The sequence below is a fragment of the Varanus komodoensis genome, unplaced genomic scaffold (assembly GCF_004798865.1).
Source record: "Varanus komodoensis strain SLA01 unplaced genomic scaffold, ASM479886v1 scaffold11, whole genome shotgun sequence".
In the NCBI taxonomy this organism is placed as follows: Eukaryota; Metazoa; Chordata; class Lepidosauria; order Squamata; family Varanidae; genus Varanus; species Varanus komodoensis.
In genome coordinates, this window is record NW_025335317.1 from 26346927 (window position 1) to 26365261 (window position 18335).

Here is an 18335-nt window from a genome sequence, read left to right on the forward strand (position 1 = left end):
CGGGGATGATCAAGAAGAGATCCTGCCCTTTCTCTTTGTGGCAGCCTTTCAGGTCCTTGTAGAGTTCTATCATATCTCCCCTCAGTCTTCTCTTCTCAAGGATAGACATGCCCGATTCTTTCCATCTCTCCTCATAGGGCTTTGTTTCCAGTCCCTGGGTCATCCTTGTTATCTCCTCTGAATCCTTTCCAGCATTTCTCCATCTTTCTTAAACTGTGATGCTCAGAACTGGACACAGTACTCCAGATGAAGCCTAATTAGTGCTGAGTAAAGGAAAACTAGTATTTCACAGGATTTGGAAGTGATACTTATATCAATGCATCCTAAAATAGCATTTGCCTTTTTTCAGCCACATCATCTTGTTGACTCACATTCAGCTTGTGACCTATAATTCCAAGATCCTTCTCATTTGCAGTATTGTTGAGCCAAGTATTCCCCGTCTAAGAAATATAGAAACAGAGACACAGAGTGAGTCGGAAGGGACATCCTGGGCCATCTAACCTGACCCCTGGCTCCAAGCAGCTTCGCTCATGACATGCCTACCATGTGCATGCCTAGCCTGTCCTTAAACACCCTCACTGATGGGGCTTCAACCACCTCCCATGGAAGCCTATTCCATATTCTTGTAATGATACATTTGATTTCTTTTTCCTAAGTGCAGAACTTGGCATACTAAATTTCATTCTGTTGTTTTCAGCCCAGCACTTCAACCTATACAGACCACCTTGAATCTTCTTTGTTGTCTTCCAGGGTTTTAGCTATCCTACCCAGGTTTGTGTCATCTGCAAATTTGATAATCATTACCTGCACTTCCTCATCCAAATCATTAATAAAGATGTTGAAGAGTCCTGGGCCCAGGACTGAACACTTTAGCACCCCACTTGTTACCTCTCCCCACTTTGAGAAGCTACCATTGATGACCACTCTTTGTGCCCCATTCTGTAGCCAACTGTGGATACATCTGATAGTCATTCCATCTAGCCCACTTTTTGCTAATTTACTAATCAGGGTATCATGGGGCACTTTGTCAAAAGCTATAATATATATTATGTCCACAGCATTCCCATAGTCCATCAGGGAGCTTACCCAATCAAAAAACGAATTCAGATTAGTCTGGCAGGATTTGTTCTTGAGAAATCCATGTTGGCTTCTACTAATCACTGCATTGCTTTCAAGGTGTTTGCTTTATAATCTGCTCCAGAATTTTCCCAGGGGTTGATGTCAGACTGACTGGTCTGTAGTTCCCAGGTTCTTCTTTTTATTTCCATTCTTGAAGATGGGGACAGCATTAACCCTTCTCCAGTCATTAGGCATTTCTCCTGTCCTCCATGATTTCTCAAAGATACTAGACAGTGGTTCTGCGAGTTCTTCCAACAGCTCCTTTATGAGTCTAGAATGAAGTGCATTGGACCCTGGAAGTTTGAACTCATTCAGTCCAATTAGATTATCCTTTACCATTTGCCTATCAATATTGAGTTGCCATCCTGCTCTTTCAGCTTGTACTTCCCCTTCATCAGGAAGGTCACAAATCTTTTTTTGGGCTGTATCAAAATAGGAATCGAGAACTTCTGCCTTTTTATTGTCATCTGTTATCATTCTGCCATCCATACTGAGAAGTCAAGCCTCCATTTCTTTCCTCTGTCTTTTACTTTGAACATATCTAAAAAAGGCTTTCGTTGCTGTTGCTGTTGTTGCTTTAGCATTCCTTGCTGGTGTTCATTCATTCCAAGCTTTAGCCTTCCTGACAGCATCCCTGCAGTTGTGTACTACCTGCCTGTATTCTTCCTTTGTAGTCTGGCCTTCCTTCCTCTTCCTATACATATCTTTTTTTGTTTTCAGGCCATCTCTAAGCTTTTCTGAAGTCTCTTGAACTTCTTCTGTTGTCTTCTACCCTTTTTCCTTCTTGGAATTGTTTGTGATTGTGCCTTTTGAATTTCCTTTAAAAAAAATCCCACCCTTTTTTGACTCCCTTTCTCATTAGAGTTAATTGCCATGGGACTTCAGCTTTCTTCATGCTGTGGCCAAACACTTGCTTTCCAGTTCTTGTAAGGTGCAACTGATCCTTTGCCAGCAGTCCGTCTTCCAGAAAGTGTATTCCATGGTTCCAGATTCCAGATCTCTCATGTTGGCACCGCCTTCATAGCCAGGCATTCACTTGGAGTATTTTTCTTTCCCAGTCTATGTCTTTCCATGAACTGGATGAATCAAAGAGAAAACTATCTGGACCCCGTCTTCCACAGAAGCCTTGTGCTCCATCAGGAAATGGAACTAGAAGCTCAACAAATGCTCAGCCAGCATTTCCTCTATGCACTGATCCATTGAGACTAATTTGCCATGGATTCAACTGTTTGGAATGTAATAAGCAGGCACTGTGCTATTTTGCCCTAGAAGCCCATTATTGGAGAGCTTTGGAAGATAATGATGGACTGGTAAGTCCCTTTTAAAGATCCACATTATTTTCTACTGGGTTTACATTAAAATTAAAGACAGACAAACAATGATGTTCAAACATAGAAACAGAGTGAGTCAGAAGGGGTCTCCCGGGCCATCTAGTCTGACCCCTGACTCCAGCTGGCTCCACTCACGACATGCCCAACATGTGCATGTCCAGCCTAACTTGACCAGTTTTGCTGTATTTTGTGGTTGTTCTTGCTCTATCCTATTTACTGACTTACTCCACTGTTATTAAATAAAGTTTTGCCCCTTTGTGCATTCCTGCAGTGAGTTTTTTGTTTTGGTTTTTATTTTTGCTTACATATATTAGGCCAGGCATAATTACAACATTTTTTTCAGCACTGTATACCTACTCACATACGTACAGATTCTCTCTCTCATAGTTATACTTACTTTCTTGTTACTGTATTATTATTATTATTACAATGCTTCATTGTGTTTAAGATGTTTTAGTGAATATGGAAGTGTTTCTTAAATGTTTTACTTACATGGAAGGGTAAAATATATACATATACTAAGACAAACATTTGGTTTATTCATGTGATCTGACTTACATACAAATTCAACTTAAGGAGATTCTCAGGAATGGAACTTACCTGTAATCAGGGGACTACCTGTATATCACTAATCTATTCTCCAGGGAGACAGCACAGCTAAAAAGTCCGCAGGTCTTCCTGCCAGACATGTGTTTCCATCTCATGCAACAGCGACTTTCTCACAACTAATACTTTTTTCTCCTTGTTCTTGCAAGTCTTTGTATCATTAACCAAGCACGAGCAATTATAATTAACAGAACAGAAAGCGTCAAATGAGAGATGAACAACAAAGTAGATTAACCACTGAGGGTAAAATCCTCTGCATATTTAAGCAGAAAAGTCCTACAACTCCCAAGATTTTCCAGCCAGCTCAGCTGAGAATTGTGGCTTGGAGTTGTAGGATCCCCCACCCCTGACTACAGATGCATAGGATTGCACTTTAAAGGGTATTTTCTCACAAAGTCTTCCTGCTTCATTTCCATATAAAAGGAAGCTCTTGATTCCAAAAACACAGAATTGCTGCTCGATTCATGAAGCTGCTCCCTGCCTTGACTTCCTCCTGCAGCAACCTTCTGAACAACTGTGCAGGCTGGACACTAGTTCAGAAGTGTCGCTGTTCAGATGGCACTGTGCAGGTTTGTGCTTTCCCTGTCTGGACAAGAACACAGACATGTCTTTTTGGGTATTGCCATACATTTGCTATCGAAATATGCATAGGAGTGCACTCCAAGTCCCTCAGGCTGCCACCTCTGAGTGGTGTGTCAACATCACTTCCATGTTTGGTGGCGGTCTCAATGGGGGCTCATCTCAGATTGAGCTTACCTTGTTATCCATTCTTGTATCCTTGTTCTTTGATACCCATTTACTTATATTTCCCTCTAAGGCAAAATCTGCTCCTACTTGCACAGGGAGAAGACAAGGCATGTGGCAGTTCTTACTTCTTTTGCTACTTGGTTGCTTCAGAGGACAGGTTAACATACAGCAGCAGGAATGAATTGCGCATTCAGGAAAGTGATTGGAACTAGTGGATATCCTACTGGGACCTGTGCCCCAAAAGGGGTCCTACACTATCAGCCTCTGTGCCAGCTTTGATCCCAGACAATTGCCACAATCCATCCGTAATAATTCATCATCCAGGATGATACCCAGCTGAACTGAAGCCTCTCTGGGTAAAAGTGATATGTGTTGCCCAGTATGAACAACATTCTGAAACATTTTGTTAAGCATGTACAGCCCACATCTGAGAGGTGAGATTTCAAGGACTCCAGCCTTATTCATTGTTCAGCTTCCTGAGGAGGTCACTGGAGACTTAAATCTGTGACACTTATATTCTGTGATAAAGGATTTATTTCTGCATATATATATACAAGATGTAGATAAGATCTTTGAAGCATGAACAGTTCAATAAATTCCTGTCCATTATCAGCTTTCTAGAAGAATCTATAATGTCCTGTATTTCCTGCAGAAAGCAATTACCTATCTCCTATTCAGTTGTAGCTCCAGCACAAATACAATCCATGCTACATTCAGAGGCCTTGGTCCCTCCTTGCCTGGGGGCGGAGGGGGGAGCCTGTAAATGAATCTTCTCTGCTTCTCACCTGTGTCTTCATGCACCATTGAACCATATCACCAGAATGTGCCAGCTATTAACTACCTCTTGTTAGTTCTTAAGAATCCTCAAGAGAGGAGATGCTAAGGAATGCAGGGACCATAAGACTGTTGCACTAATTTCCCATGCAAACACAGGGATGCTCAAGGCATTGGAACAAAGTAAAAGAATTTTATATGGAGTGAGAAATGTCTGATGTTCAAAGTGGATTCCATAAAGGAAGAGGTACTCAAGATCATATTGCAATTATACATAGCCTATTGCAGCACAGCAAAGAATTTCAGAACAAGCCCTATCTGTGCTTTATAAACTACGGCACAGTTTTTGACTGCATGAATCATGAAAATCTATGGATGGTTCTGAAAGAAATGGGTGCACATATTATGGACAGGAAGCTACTGTCAGGACAGAATATGGAGAAATAGAATGGTTTCCTAAAGGCAAAGGTACAAGACAAGAATATATCTGTTCAGTCTGTATGCAGAACAGATCATAAAAAAATCTGGATTATGATTGGAGGAGAGAGGAGTGAAAATTGGTAGAAGATAATTTAAGTTATGCAAATTATACCACATTACATGCAGAAAGCAGCAGCAAAATGAATTGACTCCTGATGAAAGTAAAAGAAGGTGGAAAAGCAGGACTTACCACAATAAAGAAATGGAACTTATGAAAGGTTTTATGTACCTTTCACATTGAGATTGCAGCCAAGAAATTAGAAGAAGACTGAGACTAGGAAGGGCAGCAATGAAGGAACTGGAAAAGATCTTCATGTGTAAAGATGTTTAACTCACAACCAAGGCCAAGATTATCCACAGTATGGTATCCACAGTCATTATGTATGGATGTGACCACTGGACAATGAAAAAGGCTGCCGGAAAGAAATTTGATACATTCAAAATATGGTGTTGGAGGAGAGCTTTGTGAGTACCCTGGACTGACAGAAAGATAAACAAGAGGATCCCAGAGTAGCCCTTCCCCAACCTGGTGGGTGGCCTTTAGAGGCATTTGGATGGCAACTCCCAAAATTCCCATCCAACAGGGAAAGGACATTGACTGGGAAATCTGGGTGTTCCAGTCCAAACATGTCTGGAAGGCAAAAGGCTGGGGAAGGCTGTCCTAGAGTAAACCTTATCTGGGACAGAACTTTCTCTGGAAGCAAAAATGATGAAATTGAAAGCTATCCTACTATTGACAATCACAAGAAGGCAAAACTCATTGGAGAAGACAATAATGCAAGGGAACATCAGAGACAGAAAAAGAAGAGGAGAAACAGCTCTGGAATGGATCAGTTCCATAAAAGAAGCCACAGCCTTGAGTTTACAAGGGCTGAGCAGGGCTGTCATGATCAGGACACTTTGGTGGACATTACAGGGTTGCCATAAGATGAAGGCAACTTGAAGATTCATAAGAAGAATAGGAGGTATTGTCTCTGGCATCCAAATGCTAGCTCTCCTTACAGAATTCATAAGAGTCAAGAATTAATGAGTAGGAAGGGATCCTGAATCTCTTTGCATTTACAGGTACTTGGTTGTTAGAGCCATTCAGACCAACCCCAACAACACTCTTTTGAGCTTTCGGGAACCTCGCCAGTATGACACCACTTGTGCTGTACTTGCCTCACACTGTATGCTACACAGAAAGCCATTTATTTCACTCACCTGCTCTATGGCTCTTCGATGCACAGTGTATAACTGTCAGGTGAAATGGAAGGGTTTCCTCCCTCACATGCTATTACTATCAATGCCAGCTGTAGAAAGTATAAGTTTTCAGGTACAGTCCTATGCATGTTTAGCCAGGAAAACGTCCTATAACTCTCAGTATGGCCCAACTAGCCACTAAGGATTGTACCCTTGCTCATTTATTTGGAAGGTTATTTTTGATTTCTACGGAAGGGGGCACTCTAACCCCGTTTCTGATGAGAATAATAACAACTGATGACACGTGGAAAGAACAAAAAAGAATGTTATCGTATTTCACTATAGATGTGCTGATTTAATTATATTTAAGTAACGGTAACATGGCTAATGGTCAGTATTATATGCAGACTCATTTCTTTCCTGTAATCCATAAGCAGAGGAATTTTCTCCTTTAAACTACTTGCCTTACTTAACAAGTTTATACTAGCTTTTTCTAAAGTCACAGGAACTGTCAGTGTCAGTTTACAGAAAACCTTTTTGTTCTTTCCCCTCCCCTCCCCTCCCCTCTTTTTCCTTTCATTTCTAAGATTTTTTTTTTTTTTTTTTTGCACCATTGGTAAGCAACTCATCTTAGATCCACCCATCAGTTGCGTTTCACTGTATCGGAGCCATTCCCAGCAGTTGCCTCCTCCTCCTGGCATTTCAGCCTGGAGGCTCCAGAGCTACAGTACTTAAGTGCACAGTTTCTTAAGTTGCTTCTTGGAAGGCTCAGTTTAAGTGCTGCAAACAATGCTTCGAGTAATTGTGGAATCTGCTGCAAATATACCTAAACATAAGTTTGGGAAACCAGATCCTATTGTGTCAATTATTTTTAAAGGTAAGAAAATTAACTTATGAAATTCACATTTAGAGATGATTTTTAAAATCTGTCTTGGTGGCATGATTTTTAAAAAATGCAACAGTTGTGATCTAACTGCATTTGTAAAACATCTTGTGAAGAAACAAATCAAAACCTTTATACAACATGGCTTTTTCAAAATGCTGAAAGGTGGTGTGGTTTTCTGGACCTGTTTCAAAGCTCCTGTGTGGGATTGTCTTATCTGCACCTGAACATAAACATCTTACCTTTAGTTTTGATAAGTGTACAAGTGAGCTACACCTTTGCCTATAAATTATTTTGCTAGGAATGTAAGTTTGATTGCTAATTTTTTGTTTTCTCTCGAACTTTTTGTAAGTAGGAATTCATCTAATAGTTTGTGTTAATGTTTTTGTAGTTTAACACATTCCAAACACTGATTTGCAACATTACTACAGCTTCCTTTTTCTTTGGAGATTTCTTTGCTTATATGCTTAGCAACTGAAAACCAAAATTTGGAAGACGGAATAAATGTAGTATACTTGCATTTATCCATACATGTCTACCTTACATCACTGCAAAATTGACACTAAAGTAGATTTCAATTTGTGTTGCTCTCTTTTGTCCCAGATAATTGGTAATTATTGTTATATTTCAGATTGGAATTGTCAAATGCCCTATAGCTTATGAGCACATCAAACTGGAACATAACTTGAAATGTAGATATATTATTCTTGACAGTGGATGCATGTGCTGAACTGGAGAACAAAGCATAAAGTTTTTTGGTGGACAAATAGCTACAAGCTCCTAAGTTTACAATAGTTGCTACAGTGTATGAGAAAGTTGGTGTGTAGGTTGATACTTGAAAACTTATTACTAGAATGTTTAAACTGGCCTTGTTCTTCACTCTTGGTTTTTGCTTTCTTCTGTTTTTAAGTTTCTATCTACTTGCCTTGGTTTTGGAACATTTGGTGTGGTCCATCCATTCAGTATTTCCACAAGGGTTTTTTTAATGGTGCCTTATGGCAAAGGAATTTCTGGATGAATGACCACTAAGCTAAACAGATTTTTTTCCTTGGATGACTTAGAAGCTAAACCAGACGTTTCTAGACTTCTTGTTTTTCAAAATCTGGGACATGGCTTTGCAGAGAGGTGCAAGCTGATATGATATTTGCTAATAATGTATGAATCATTTGTTATTCACAGAATCCTTCTTTTCAAGTTGTACTGACTTGTTGAAACCTTGTCTAATCTTTGTATTATATACTCTGTTTGTGGATGGCTTTACAGGAACACTAGGAACCAAACTATATGATAAAAATATGGTATTTGTGTTTTTCTACCAATGCAAACATGCAGCTTGTGGAGAGTGGGGGAGGGACTTAGAAAATAGTACAGGCAAAGGATTAAATAGCTTTCCACCCCTGAGATGATATTTCAGTCTGTCTGTCTGTGCTGCCATGTATGCTTTTAAGTGAAAATATATCCATTTAGAGATCCAGTCATGAATCTCCTACATAATATGGAGTTTGGCCTTTAAAAGTGGCCCTGTTCAGTATAGCTTAGGCCTTTAACTTCTGTTCTTACAAACCATGGGGTTGTTGGAAGATTAACAGGGCTTCCATAGTGTTAAAACTGGTACATCCTTAAAGGAAGATTCCCTTTCATTATTTTCATTTGTATGGATTCTTTGAAAGAATGATGGCTTTTGGAGTGGGAAAAGCAGTAATGGCTGGCATACTATGTTGAAAGACAATTTGTAATTAATTTTCCTTGCCAAACACCATGCCAAGGAGTGCTTTGTGCATACTGATGTTAAGCCCTTTTTTGGCTCTTGCAAATATGTCTGACAGCTGGCCAATAAGTGTTGTTGTATACTGCTCTCACCCTGAGGATAACATCCTGAATACTAGATTTTTCCTCCACAGCATGGCACACAGCAAAGAGGAATCAATCAGAAATGCTCTTTTCCCCCTTCAGAGGAGAAAAACAGTAAAAAGCAATACTGTGTCATTTAGAATGAATATGAATGATGAGCTTAAGGAAGGAAAACAACCGAAACAGGGCTATGTAATTGCAACAAGGACAGAGGAGGAACAGAATCTCAACTAAGTGCCAGTCAGGCTCAAATATATTTAAGCTTAAGAAACCGGCCGATGGCAATCAGGCATATGGTTCTCACTGAAGCTCTATCTATAATCTGTGTATTGTATGGCTATATATCATAAATATACTTAGATTAGGAAAATGTCTTGTCTGGAGTGTTATTTCTATGGAATTCTATATTTTTGGCTTGAGGGGCATTCAGTGATAAATCTTCATACTTAGGGGCTGTGCAATTTACCCTGTCCCAAACACGGAATCTTACAGGTGTGGGAGGGTGGCAGACATTCATCTGCCATTTGTAGCCTTCCTGTGTTTTTCCACTGTTAATGCATTTTTTCCTTCACAAAAGCATCTTTAAGGAGGGAAGATGAAAGAATCACACAAAGCTTTTGGACTGATAATGTTAGGAGACATCCATTTGGAAGCACGCATAATGGATAGTAAGAAACACTGCTCCAGTTTATATAAAAGCATAGGGATTACTTTATATTGTTAATGGGATACTGAATGTTTTGAAATATGTAGATTTCTATTTTTGTTTGTACAGTATAAAGTTCTGCAGCTGCAAATGGGATACTGAATCCACTCCTGGATATGTGTTAAAAATTACAGAGTTTAATGCTTTCAGGCCTTCTAAGCTATGAACTTTCACATGCAAATTTGAATCAGATTATTGGAGCAGACATTTGGAAGAAAGTTCAAAGTTTATACCACACCCCAAACATGTTAATTGAATGGCTTCACTGACACAGACTTTCCAAAGAGGGAAGAAGGAAAGTACTCCAAAGCTGCAATAATTCTAGGGTTTCAGAGGGACTGGGATGTGGGTGGTATTTACAGAGTCAGAGCCAAAAGATGTGTGTGAGTAGAAGTCAGCTCAGTACAAGTGAAATGTAGCTTAGCACAGAAGTTTAAAAACTGGGAGAAAATCCTCCAAGAAACAACCACCATTTGGATTTCACTGAAATGTTTAGAAGCATCATCATGATGATGGCATCATCATCATCCTCTCTATTTCTGAAGCTCAGAGTTGTGTGGTTCCTCCAGAAACAGCACCATCCATCTGTAAGAAGTGGCCTTGGTAAGCTTGGGAAACACCAAGGTTTGCAGAAGTACCAAAATCTTTCTTTTAAAAAAAGTGAAGTGGTGTTTGGGTAGAGCAAAACACTGCAATGAAGACTGAACATATTCAGTAACCACACAGGAAACTGCCTTTTCCTGTACCACACCATTGTTCCATCAAACCTGGTACTGCTGACACAGCTAGCAGTAGCTTTCCATGGTTTCAGGCAGGAGTTTTCAGGCATAAGTAACTAGGACAGTCAATAGGTGCAAAGGTTTGTTTCAGATCCCAGTTATACTTTTGATTACTAGATGTTAGCATTGACAACAAAACCTTGATGGTTCTCATAGTCTTCTTGTACATATGAACTCACATTGTACATCTGGTAAGGATCTTGTGGCTCTTAGAGAGTAAGTTCTCCTTGAGCTCTTCCCCTCATGGCATGTTAGTACAAGGAGAAGCATCTTGTAGCTGCTGTGTGAAGGTATCAGTATTTACATATATGATGGAAGGCTAGAGATAGAAGTAAAATGTATATCAAAGGCAGCAGAAAAGTTTACTACTAGCAGCTTCCTTCAGCATAGGAAGGAGCAAATCCTCCTTTGATCCCCCTTCTCTCCAACATATCCTTACCTGAAAAAGAGGCAGTGATACAGTACCCCTGAGTAACTAGAAGAATCACATGAGTAAAGTAGAGTTTCCTAATGTATATTGGGATGAAATCTGTACAAAGTGTTGGTGTTTGTTCTTGACCAATGAATATACTGAAAGATTATTATGTATTATTTGTCTAAAATGGAAGATTGGCAACAATAGAAATATAATGAAGTTCTTGATGTTTTATGACAATTCCGGAGACTATTTTTTAATGTTTTTATTTGTTAAGCATGTTCGGCAATGGCTTCCAGAATAAAAACACACAAATAAAAATAAAAGCTTAGATTAGATCCAATGGCATTTCTGCTAACAGAATGAAAACCTCTGGTAGAATAGATTGCCCCTCATGCACCCTTCACATACCGTATAGGATATACCGTATTTTTCGCTCTATAAGACGCACTTTTTTCCCCCTGAAAAGTAAGGGGAAATGTCTGTGCGTCTTATAGAGCGAATGTGTGTGTGCCCGACGCCCGGGATGCTGCCGACCCACCTGCACCACGTGGCACCACCTGGCCAGCATGCGCTCGGCACGTGCTGCTCCCCCCCCCCCCCCCCCGGCAGAGGTGAGAGCTGTGCCGCTCAGGGGGAGCGGTGCAGAGGAGGAGGAGCTGCGGAGTTTAACCCGCTGGCCGCACGGAGAGACAGACTGCTCACCCCCACTGCCAGGGAAGACCTGCCGCCTCTGCGCCGCCCGGAAGACCACTGTCGGCACGCTGCCGGCCTGGCTGCACCACACCTGGCCGGCACGTGCTCGGCACGCCCTGCTCCGCCCCCCTCCTCCGGCTCAGGTGAGAGCTGTTAATCACAGGTCGGTGTGTGTTTTCAAATGGCAGCCCGTCTTTTAATGAAGCCCATGGGGAAGTGATGGGGAATGTGCCTGTGATTATCAGGAAGCTTTCCATGGATCCCTCCTCTAAAAACTAGGTGCGTCTTATGGTCAGGTGTGTCTTATAGAGCGAAAAATACGGTAAGCCTAGCTATGCAATCCAACACAGAAATAAGTCTTACTGAATTCAGTGCAACGTAACGTCAGATAATTGTGTATAGAATTGCTGTCTATAACTAGCAGAACTAGCTCAATAAGCCAAACGCCTTTGAGAAGTGAGAACAATAATAATTGTAGCAGCTTTTTATCAGAGAGTATTTTAGAACAATATTGGGCACCACTGGTTTGTACAAATACATGATAATATTCAATATTCAATGTATTCTATGTGATTAAGAAAGTGAAAGCACACACAGAATTAAAATATAATTCATTGATTTAAGCTGATTGTATTATAGCTCTTATTTTCCTGTGAAAGTTACAGTTTTGTGATTTTTTGTAGTCTGCTCTGAGTCAGTATACTGCATAGATTTATTTTTATGTTTATTGTTTCTGTTACAGCAGTGTGAGTCAGTCCCTCAATTCCTGTTAGCACCTCCCCCATGAATCCAGCAGAAATGGCTCTCCAGTTACATCAAAGCTGTGCAGACTGACTCACACATGGATCAAAAAGAGAAGGGATGAGAGAGATTTATTTCCATCCTCTATAAAATCTGTCATGATCCATCATTAAGGGTTTTGAGAGATTCAGTGCAATGTAAAACTTAACATTTTGTTTTCTGCTGGATGGTGTATATGTTAAGGATGTGCATTAGATTTAAGATTTAAGAAGTGTATTTTCTATTTTCACAAATAAGAGGCACATAAAAGTCAAAAGTATATTACCTGGGATCAAACAAGGCCCTTAAACTGATCAGAAATCAGAGATCACCACAATTGAGAAACACAATAGATAGCATACTGATGAACTCTTGACCTAGTCTAAATTATTGGCATGGAGAGTTAGATTGAGGGCCAATTTGCATGACTCTTAGAAGCATGATTGGCAGATTAAATCTGGGCTGATATTCTTCACTGATTTGGATGTAGGTAAGACTGGTGTAAAGCAGTCTTACCTGCTTGTCTCAGCCATCCCCAATCTAGTGTCCACCAGATATTTTGCATTTCAAGTTACTTAAAGAATAATATTATGCATCCATTTGTGCAAGCATAATGCACTGCTAATTGTGCCACAGAAAGATTGGGTGGAGGTCTGCTAGTGCTATTTCGGTTTGGAAATAACATGATAGATACTAATTGGAAAGTATGATTGTTTAAATCATTAAATTTTAAAACCACCATGCTAAACATAGACAGACTGGCTGGCAAGCCTGTAAATTCATTCAAGCTTGATTGCATGTAAAAGAACACTTGAATACATTGTGACATATATATTTAAAAAATATTTTCTCAAACAAGTAATCACATTTTTGTTTCTTTCCAGATGAAAAAAAGAAAACAAAGAAAATTGATAGTGAACTCAACCCTGTTTGGAATGAGGTGAGTTGCTCTCCTCCTCCTCTAGCATAAAGAGTGCCTGAGGCATGATGCAAGCAAGCTCTTTTGCACTGGATTTATGCAGAATTGACAACAAGAAGCACAAGTAAATGCATACTTCCCATTCCTTGTGTTTGGCTGTATCCAGCAGTATGTGTAGTCTCTGTTTTTCTTGTTACTCATAAGATAGACTTTCCCAGTCTGATTGAAGGATGACAGGAGATGCAGTGCAGCACAGCTGAAGGATACTAGGTTAGGAAAGTCTGTATCAAGGTGAGATGTGCAAGACAGGGAAGAGGTGGCATATTTTACTTAAGCAATAGGTACAATATTCTGTTTCAAATGCTGCTGTGAAAGGACTTGCACTATCTTTTCTGCCTGGGTTTACTAATGTCTGAAACTTCTTCAGGAAGGGGAAGAAAAATGAAATGCTTTACAATTTAAGTACATGGTAAATATGGTAAACAGCTGTGTAAATAAACATGAAATGCATTGTTTTGTGTATGTTGATACCTCCACAGATGGGTGTCATCTGAAGCATGGTAATTTCCTACTGAAGAAAAAAAATTGTCATTTATATCACTAAAGCGGACTCCATAGACTTGTCCAGTCTATTGATATTTCATTCCAGCTTTGCTCAGGTCTGCCAATAGGTTTAGAATGTATGAAGAAAGAAGGGTTCATACACCCACATACATCATACACAAATCTTTTATTTGTATTTACACTTAAATTTAATATATCCGAGTTACCTTTATCACTAGTGTATTTTATCTTCCTCATATGATTCAATGAAGTGTATAAAATCTATTAAAAAAATTATTTGTGATAGCTGTATCTTGTTTTTAGATGGGGCTCTCAAAAGCTGACTGTTGACAGGGGTGACCAGGACCACTTAATAATGTTAGAGTTCACTCTAGAGTATCCACTACAGTCCTGCAAAACCTATTATATTGTCTTGATTTATGTTATTTCTAGTCTAAGCTCAGTTTGCACAGGAACAGAAGGCTTTTAAATACATAATTGGATTGCATGGCTAAATTCATCATTCAGTGACTTCTGCATCATTACCCATAGGACTTCACACAGAGTCAGTACTCATCAAGGCTGCTCAAGGACAAGGTGACACTTAGTCTACATAAAGAAAGTGGCTGCATTGGCAGTTGAATTTTATTTCAGCACCAGTAATGGGATAAGGTCCTACACCACATACAAGGCCGCAAGCTGGTTTAAGGGTGCCAGGACGGGTTGTGCAGCATGCATAGCTCTGTTCTGGAACAAAGGGGAACGGCTATAGGATTTATGAGGAAGATTTGCTAGTGGTTCCCCCCAATTTTCACCTGAGGTAGTTGTTTGAATGTAGAGTCAGCCCTACTAAACAGGAACTGCCCAGGATTAAGTGGAGATGCTCCTTGTGTAAACCCAAATAGGTAGGATTACCCACATGTTGTTCCATCTTAGTGGTGGGATAAGCTACAGTTTCTTTCACATGCTTCTTTTATTAAAATGTTTTAATAAATAATAAATAAATAAACTACATTCAGTGAGGCTATTTGCACAACATACCATGGCTCATTGTGTCTTCCTTAAGCTACTTTGAACCAGGGAATGCACAAACACTATCCTACTAGTCAGTTCCTACTAGGAGTTGCTGTGTTGTATGAACCCAGCCAGTGGGAATTATGTGACAATTAACAGCAACAAGCTGCTGCATGTCATGTGAGCCCAGTCATTGATTGCTGCAATATTTAACCAAAACAAATCCAGAAACACAACTCTGTTGAATAACACTCAATTTTTTAAAAAATGTGTTTCCTTCACATATATGGTCATTCTAGTCACATGTTCAGCTACTGAGCATGACTAGAATAATGCCTAGACATCCATTACATCATTATTTTAATAAAGTATGGGCAATTATAATTACATTACATTTCTATACCTCCTGTATCTGAAGCTCTCTGGGTGTTCGCAACATTTAAATCACCCATCCAGATTTCAACCTGGCCAGACATTGCTTATACTATTTCATAGAGAAAATTAATACTTTGTTTCCCACAGGTTAAAAATGTATAAGAATTTTGCATCTTTAGTCCTATATAAAAGTCTTTCTATTTCATAGTTTTTAGAAATTATTTTGAGAAAATAAAAGCTTCATAGCAATTTATGAACACATATTATACAAATTCTATAAATATCCAGAGTGTCATTTTTTTTCAGGAAAAAATGAAAAGGTCGGCGGGGGGGGGGGAATGGCTTGCATTTTATTATTTTTGGAGGACCTTCATATCTTTGCCTCCAAGTGAGTGATTCTGCTGCCATCATGGGCCTCAGTGAACCTGACATTGCTGTTTATATTAGGTGGAAATCCCCACTGGCACCAATAGAAAAATTCCTGCCAATAGAAATAGCAGCTTCTGATGAGCAATTTTGCTCAACCATGGAAGGAGAGGAGAGTGTTATACTCTCCCTGCCTACCTGCTACCTTATCTCTCCACCCACCAGGTGCTTTTTGCACTTTAAAAAAATGCACATTAATGGAAATATGCATGTAATGTCACATCTAGTTTGGCTTTTGATGCAAACAGTGCAGGAGTTAAAGATAAGCAAGACAATTCTGGACATGTTTTCTCAAAAGTATGCATTATTAAATTTGATTGCACTTACTTCCAAGTAAATGTGCCTGAAATAATGCGTCATGAAATGTGTATTTACTATGGTGAAGGCATGTCTGTATAGACATGGTCTAACTTATTCTTTGTGAGTCTTTCTGATTGATTATATGTGCCTTGTTCCTTTCAGGCTTATGTTTACAGTAAATAGTAAGGCAGCTGATATGCTGTGTGATTTCTTAGGAATGTTTAAATGTGGAGATCTCAGCTCTCTTGCAGACAATTATCTGAGGTCTGCAAGAGGTCTGAGGTTTGAGGTCTGCTCTGGCATGGCATTTGTATAAATTGCTGTCATAAATTTTACTTTGGATCAGGTTTGTGTAGGTGTGTTTCCACTTCATCTATGCCATACATTTTCTTACTAGCCTACTGATATAATCTAGGAAGGCCAAATAAAGTGGAGACAGACTTCCTGAAAAATAGTTGTGCAAAAGAGGGGATTTCAGCACAGCAAGGCAAACTATACCTTGGAAATATCTTCTATGCAAGCATTAAAGGTGCAAGAGCTGTGCAGTTTTTTTTTTTTTTACCTTTTCTACCCTATTTGCACAGAATCCTATAAAATGTTGCACAAGATATTGAAAAAGTCTCACAAAGCCCTACAACTAAGCCCTACAAATATCAGTGAGGCTTTTAAATCATGATCTGCAGTATGAACCTATGCATGATCCTAACCATTGTATTCCATAAGGCTTACTCCCAATTAAATTGCATTATTTTCAGTGGGACATAATATCACTAAACTTTGGTGGACTATTCCATTGTGTGCATGTACATTTGTACATCTCTGAAAACCTAATATTATACACATTTACCTGAACTAGCCCTGAGGAATGTTCTAAGGCTGAATTCCTATATACTGTATTTATCTGAGAGCAGGCATGCATATGATTGCACTATTCAGGCACTGTCAACCTTGATACCCAGAAAGAAGTACAAATGAGTATCCAACAGGGTCATTCTTCAAACTGAAACAGCAATAGTGGAATTCTGCAAAATCTTTCAGTTGCATAAGTGCAGCGCATGGGTCATTCCTGAAAATGATTTGCAACCTCTTGCACAAGCAACTGCACAAGTGAAGCTCTAGTTGGACTGTCCACATGTCCATAGCTTGGAATTTCTGCTATTGGAACAAAGCAATATGAATAGAAGCATACACTGCGAACTGCCCAGTGGCTGCATGTACCTATGTAATTGTGTCACTGGTTTTAAAAAAAGTTTTTTTCTTTAAATGTTTAAAATTGTATACTCATTTATGTAATGATGTTCAGTTATTAATGGCTATTTTAATTATTTTACACAGATACTGGAATTTGATTTGAGAGGAATACCTCTGGATATTTCATCATCGCTTCTTATTGTTGTGAAAGACTTTGAAACTATAGGGCAAAACAAGTAAGTCAAAGGGGTTTTTTATTATTCTTTGATGCATTTATTTTTCATGGCAATTGGCTCCAAACAGACTTTTAATAATTAAGTCCAACAATTTTGTAATAAATTTGTATGATTGAATTTGCTACGTTTTAAATACTTCAGTTATCCTACTGAATTATTTACTGTTGATTTGTCTGCTTTGTACTTCAGCCGGTTTTTCTCATCTCCTGGGAGTGAACAGCTCCTAACACTACCAGTACAGGCTTTGTGCAGAAGTCTTTGCTTCCTTAAAGTATTCTTTGTGAAAAGAAAAAAAAAATGAAAGAAGAGATGGGAAAACAGGGGAGGGTTTCAGGTGGAAGACAATGACTTATGGATCCCTTATAAAATTATGCGAATGAGACCATGAAATTGCATGAGAAAAGCCTCATTGGGAAGCATCCAGGATTATAAGGTCTGTGTGAGGACAAAGGCTCTGTATATATGTTTTTTCTCCATTCCTGTCTTTCTTGATTATCATTCCAATAGTGACTGAGTTCACATGATACAACAATCTAGTGTGGTTTGCTGCCTACATTGGGTTATTAAGCTCATGCGAAATGAGACCATGTCATGCAAACTGAGACCAGCAAGCCGCCTCAACAACTCATGGGCTTTTGTAGGAGTTATTGAAGGAGAAGGATCGTTCTACTGTATGAACTTGGGCAACCCACTCCATTGTGAATACAGGCAATTGGCTAGAGAGCTATTTGGACAAAAATGGCAAAAAGCCCTTCTTACTCTTGGCAAGCAGCTTTCAGGGCATGTAGCTTTTACTGGCTTTCCCCCTAATCCCCTGCCATGATTGTTAGCAATGTTTCACATTAAAAATGTTGAATCTCCCCTCAGTCTAGCCCAGGTCATACATCTCATTAAGAGACCTCAATAGAAATTAAGCAACCTAATTACATGAAGAACTGGAGCCAAGTAGAGCTACCATTGTGATGTTCCTGTCTTCATTTTT

The 18335-nt window shown here is 39.3% G+C and overlaps 1 protein-coding gene across 1 annotated transcript in view; it reads left to right on the top strand.

Moving 5' to 3' along the window:
* Positions 1–6936: 6936 nt before the first annotated feature.
* Positions 6937–18335, top strand: part of MYOF (myoferlin) — a 96940-nt gene continuing 85541 nt past the window's right edge. Inside the window, exons 1-3 of the mRNA XM_044420653.1 lie at positions 6937–7116; positions 13234–13289; positions 17262–17353. Coding sequence (XP_044276588.1) covers positions 7029–7116; positions 13234–13289; positions 17262–17353 — 236 coding nt within the window. The 5' untranslated portion in view covers positions 6937–7028. The remainder of the gene's footprint in view (positions 7117–13233; positions 13290–17261; positions 17354–18335) is intronic.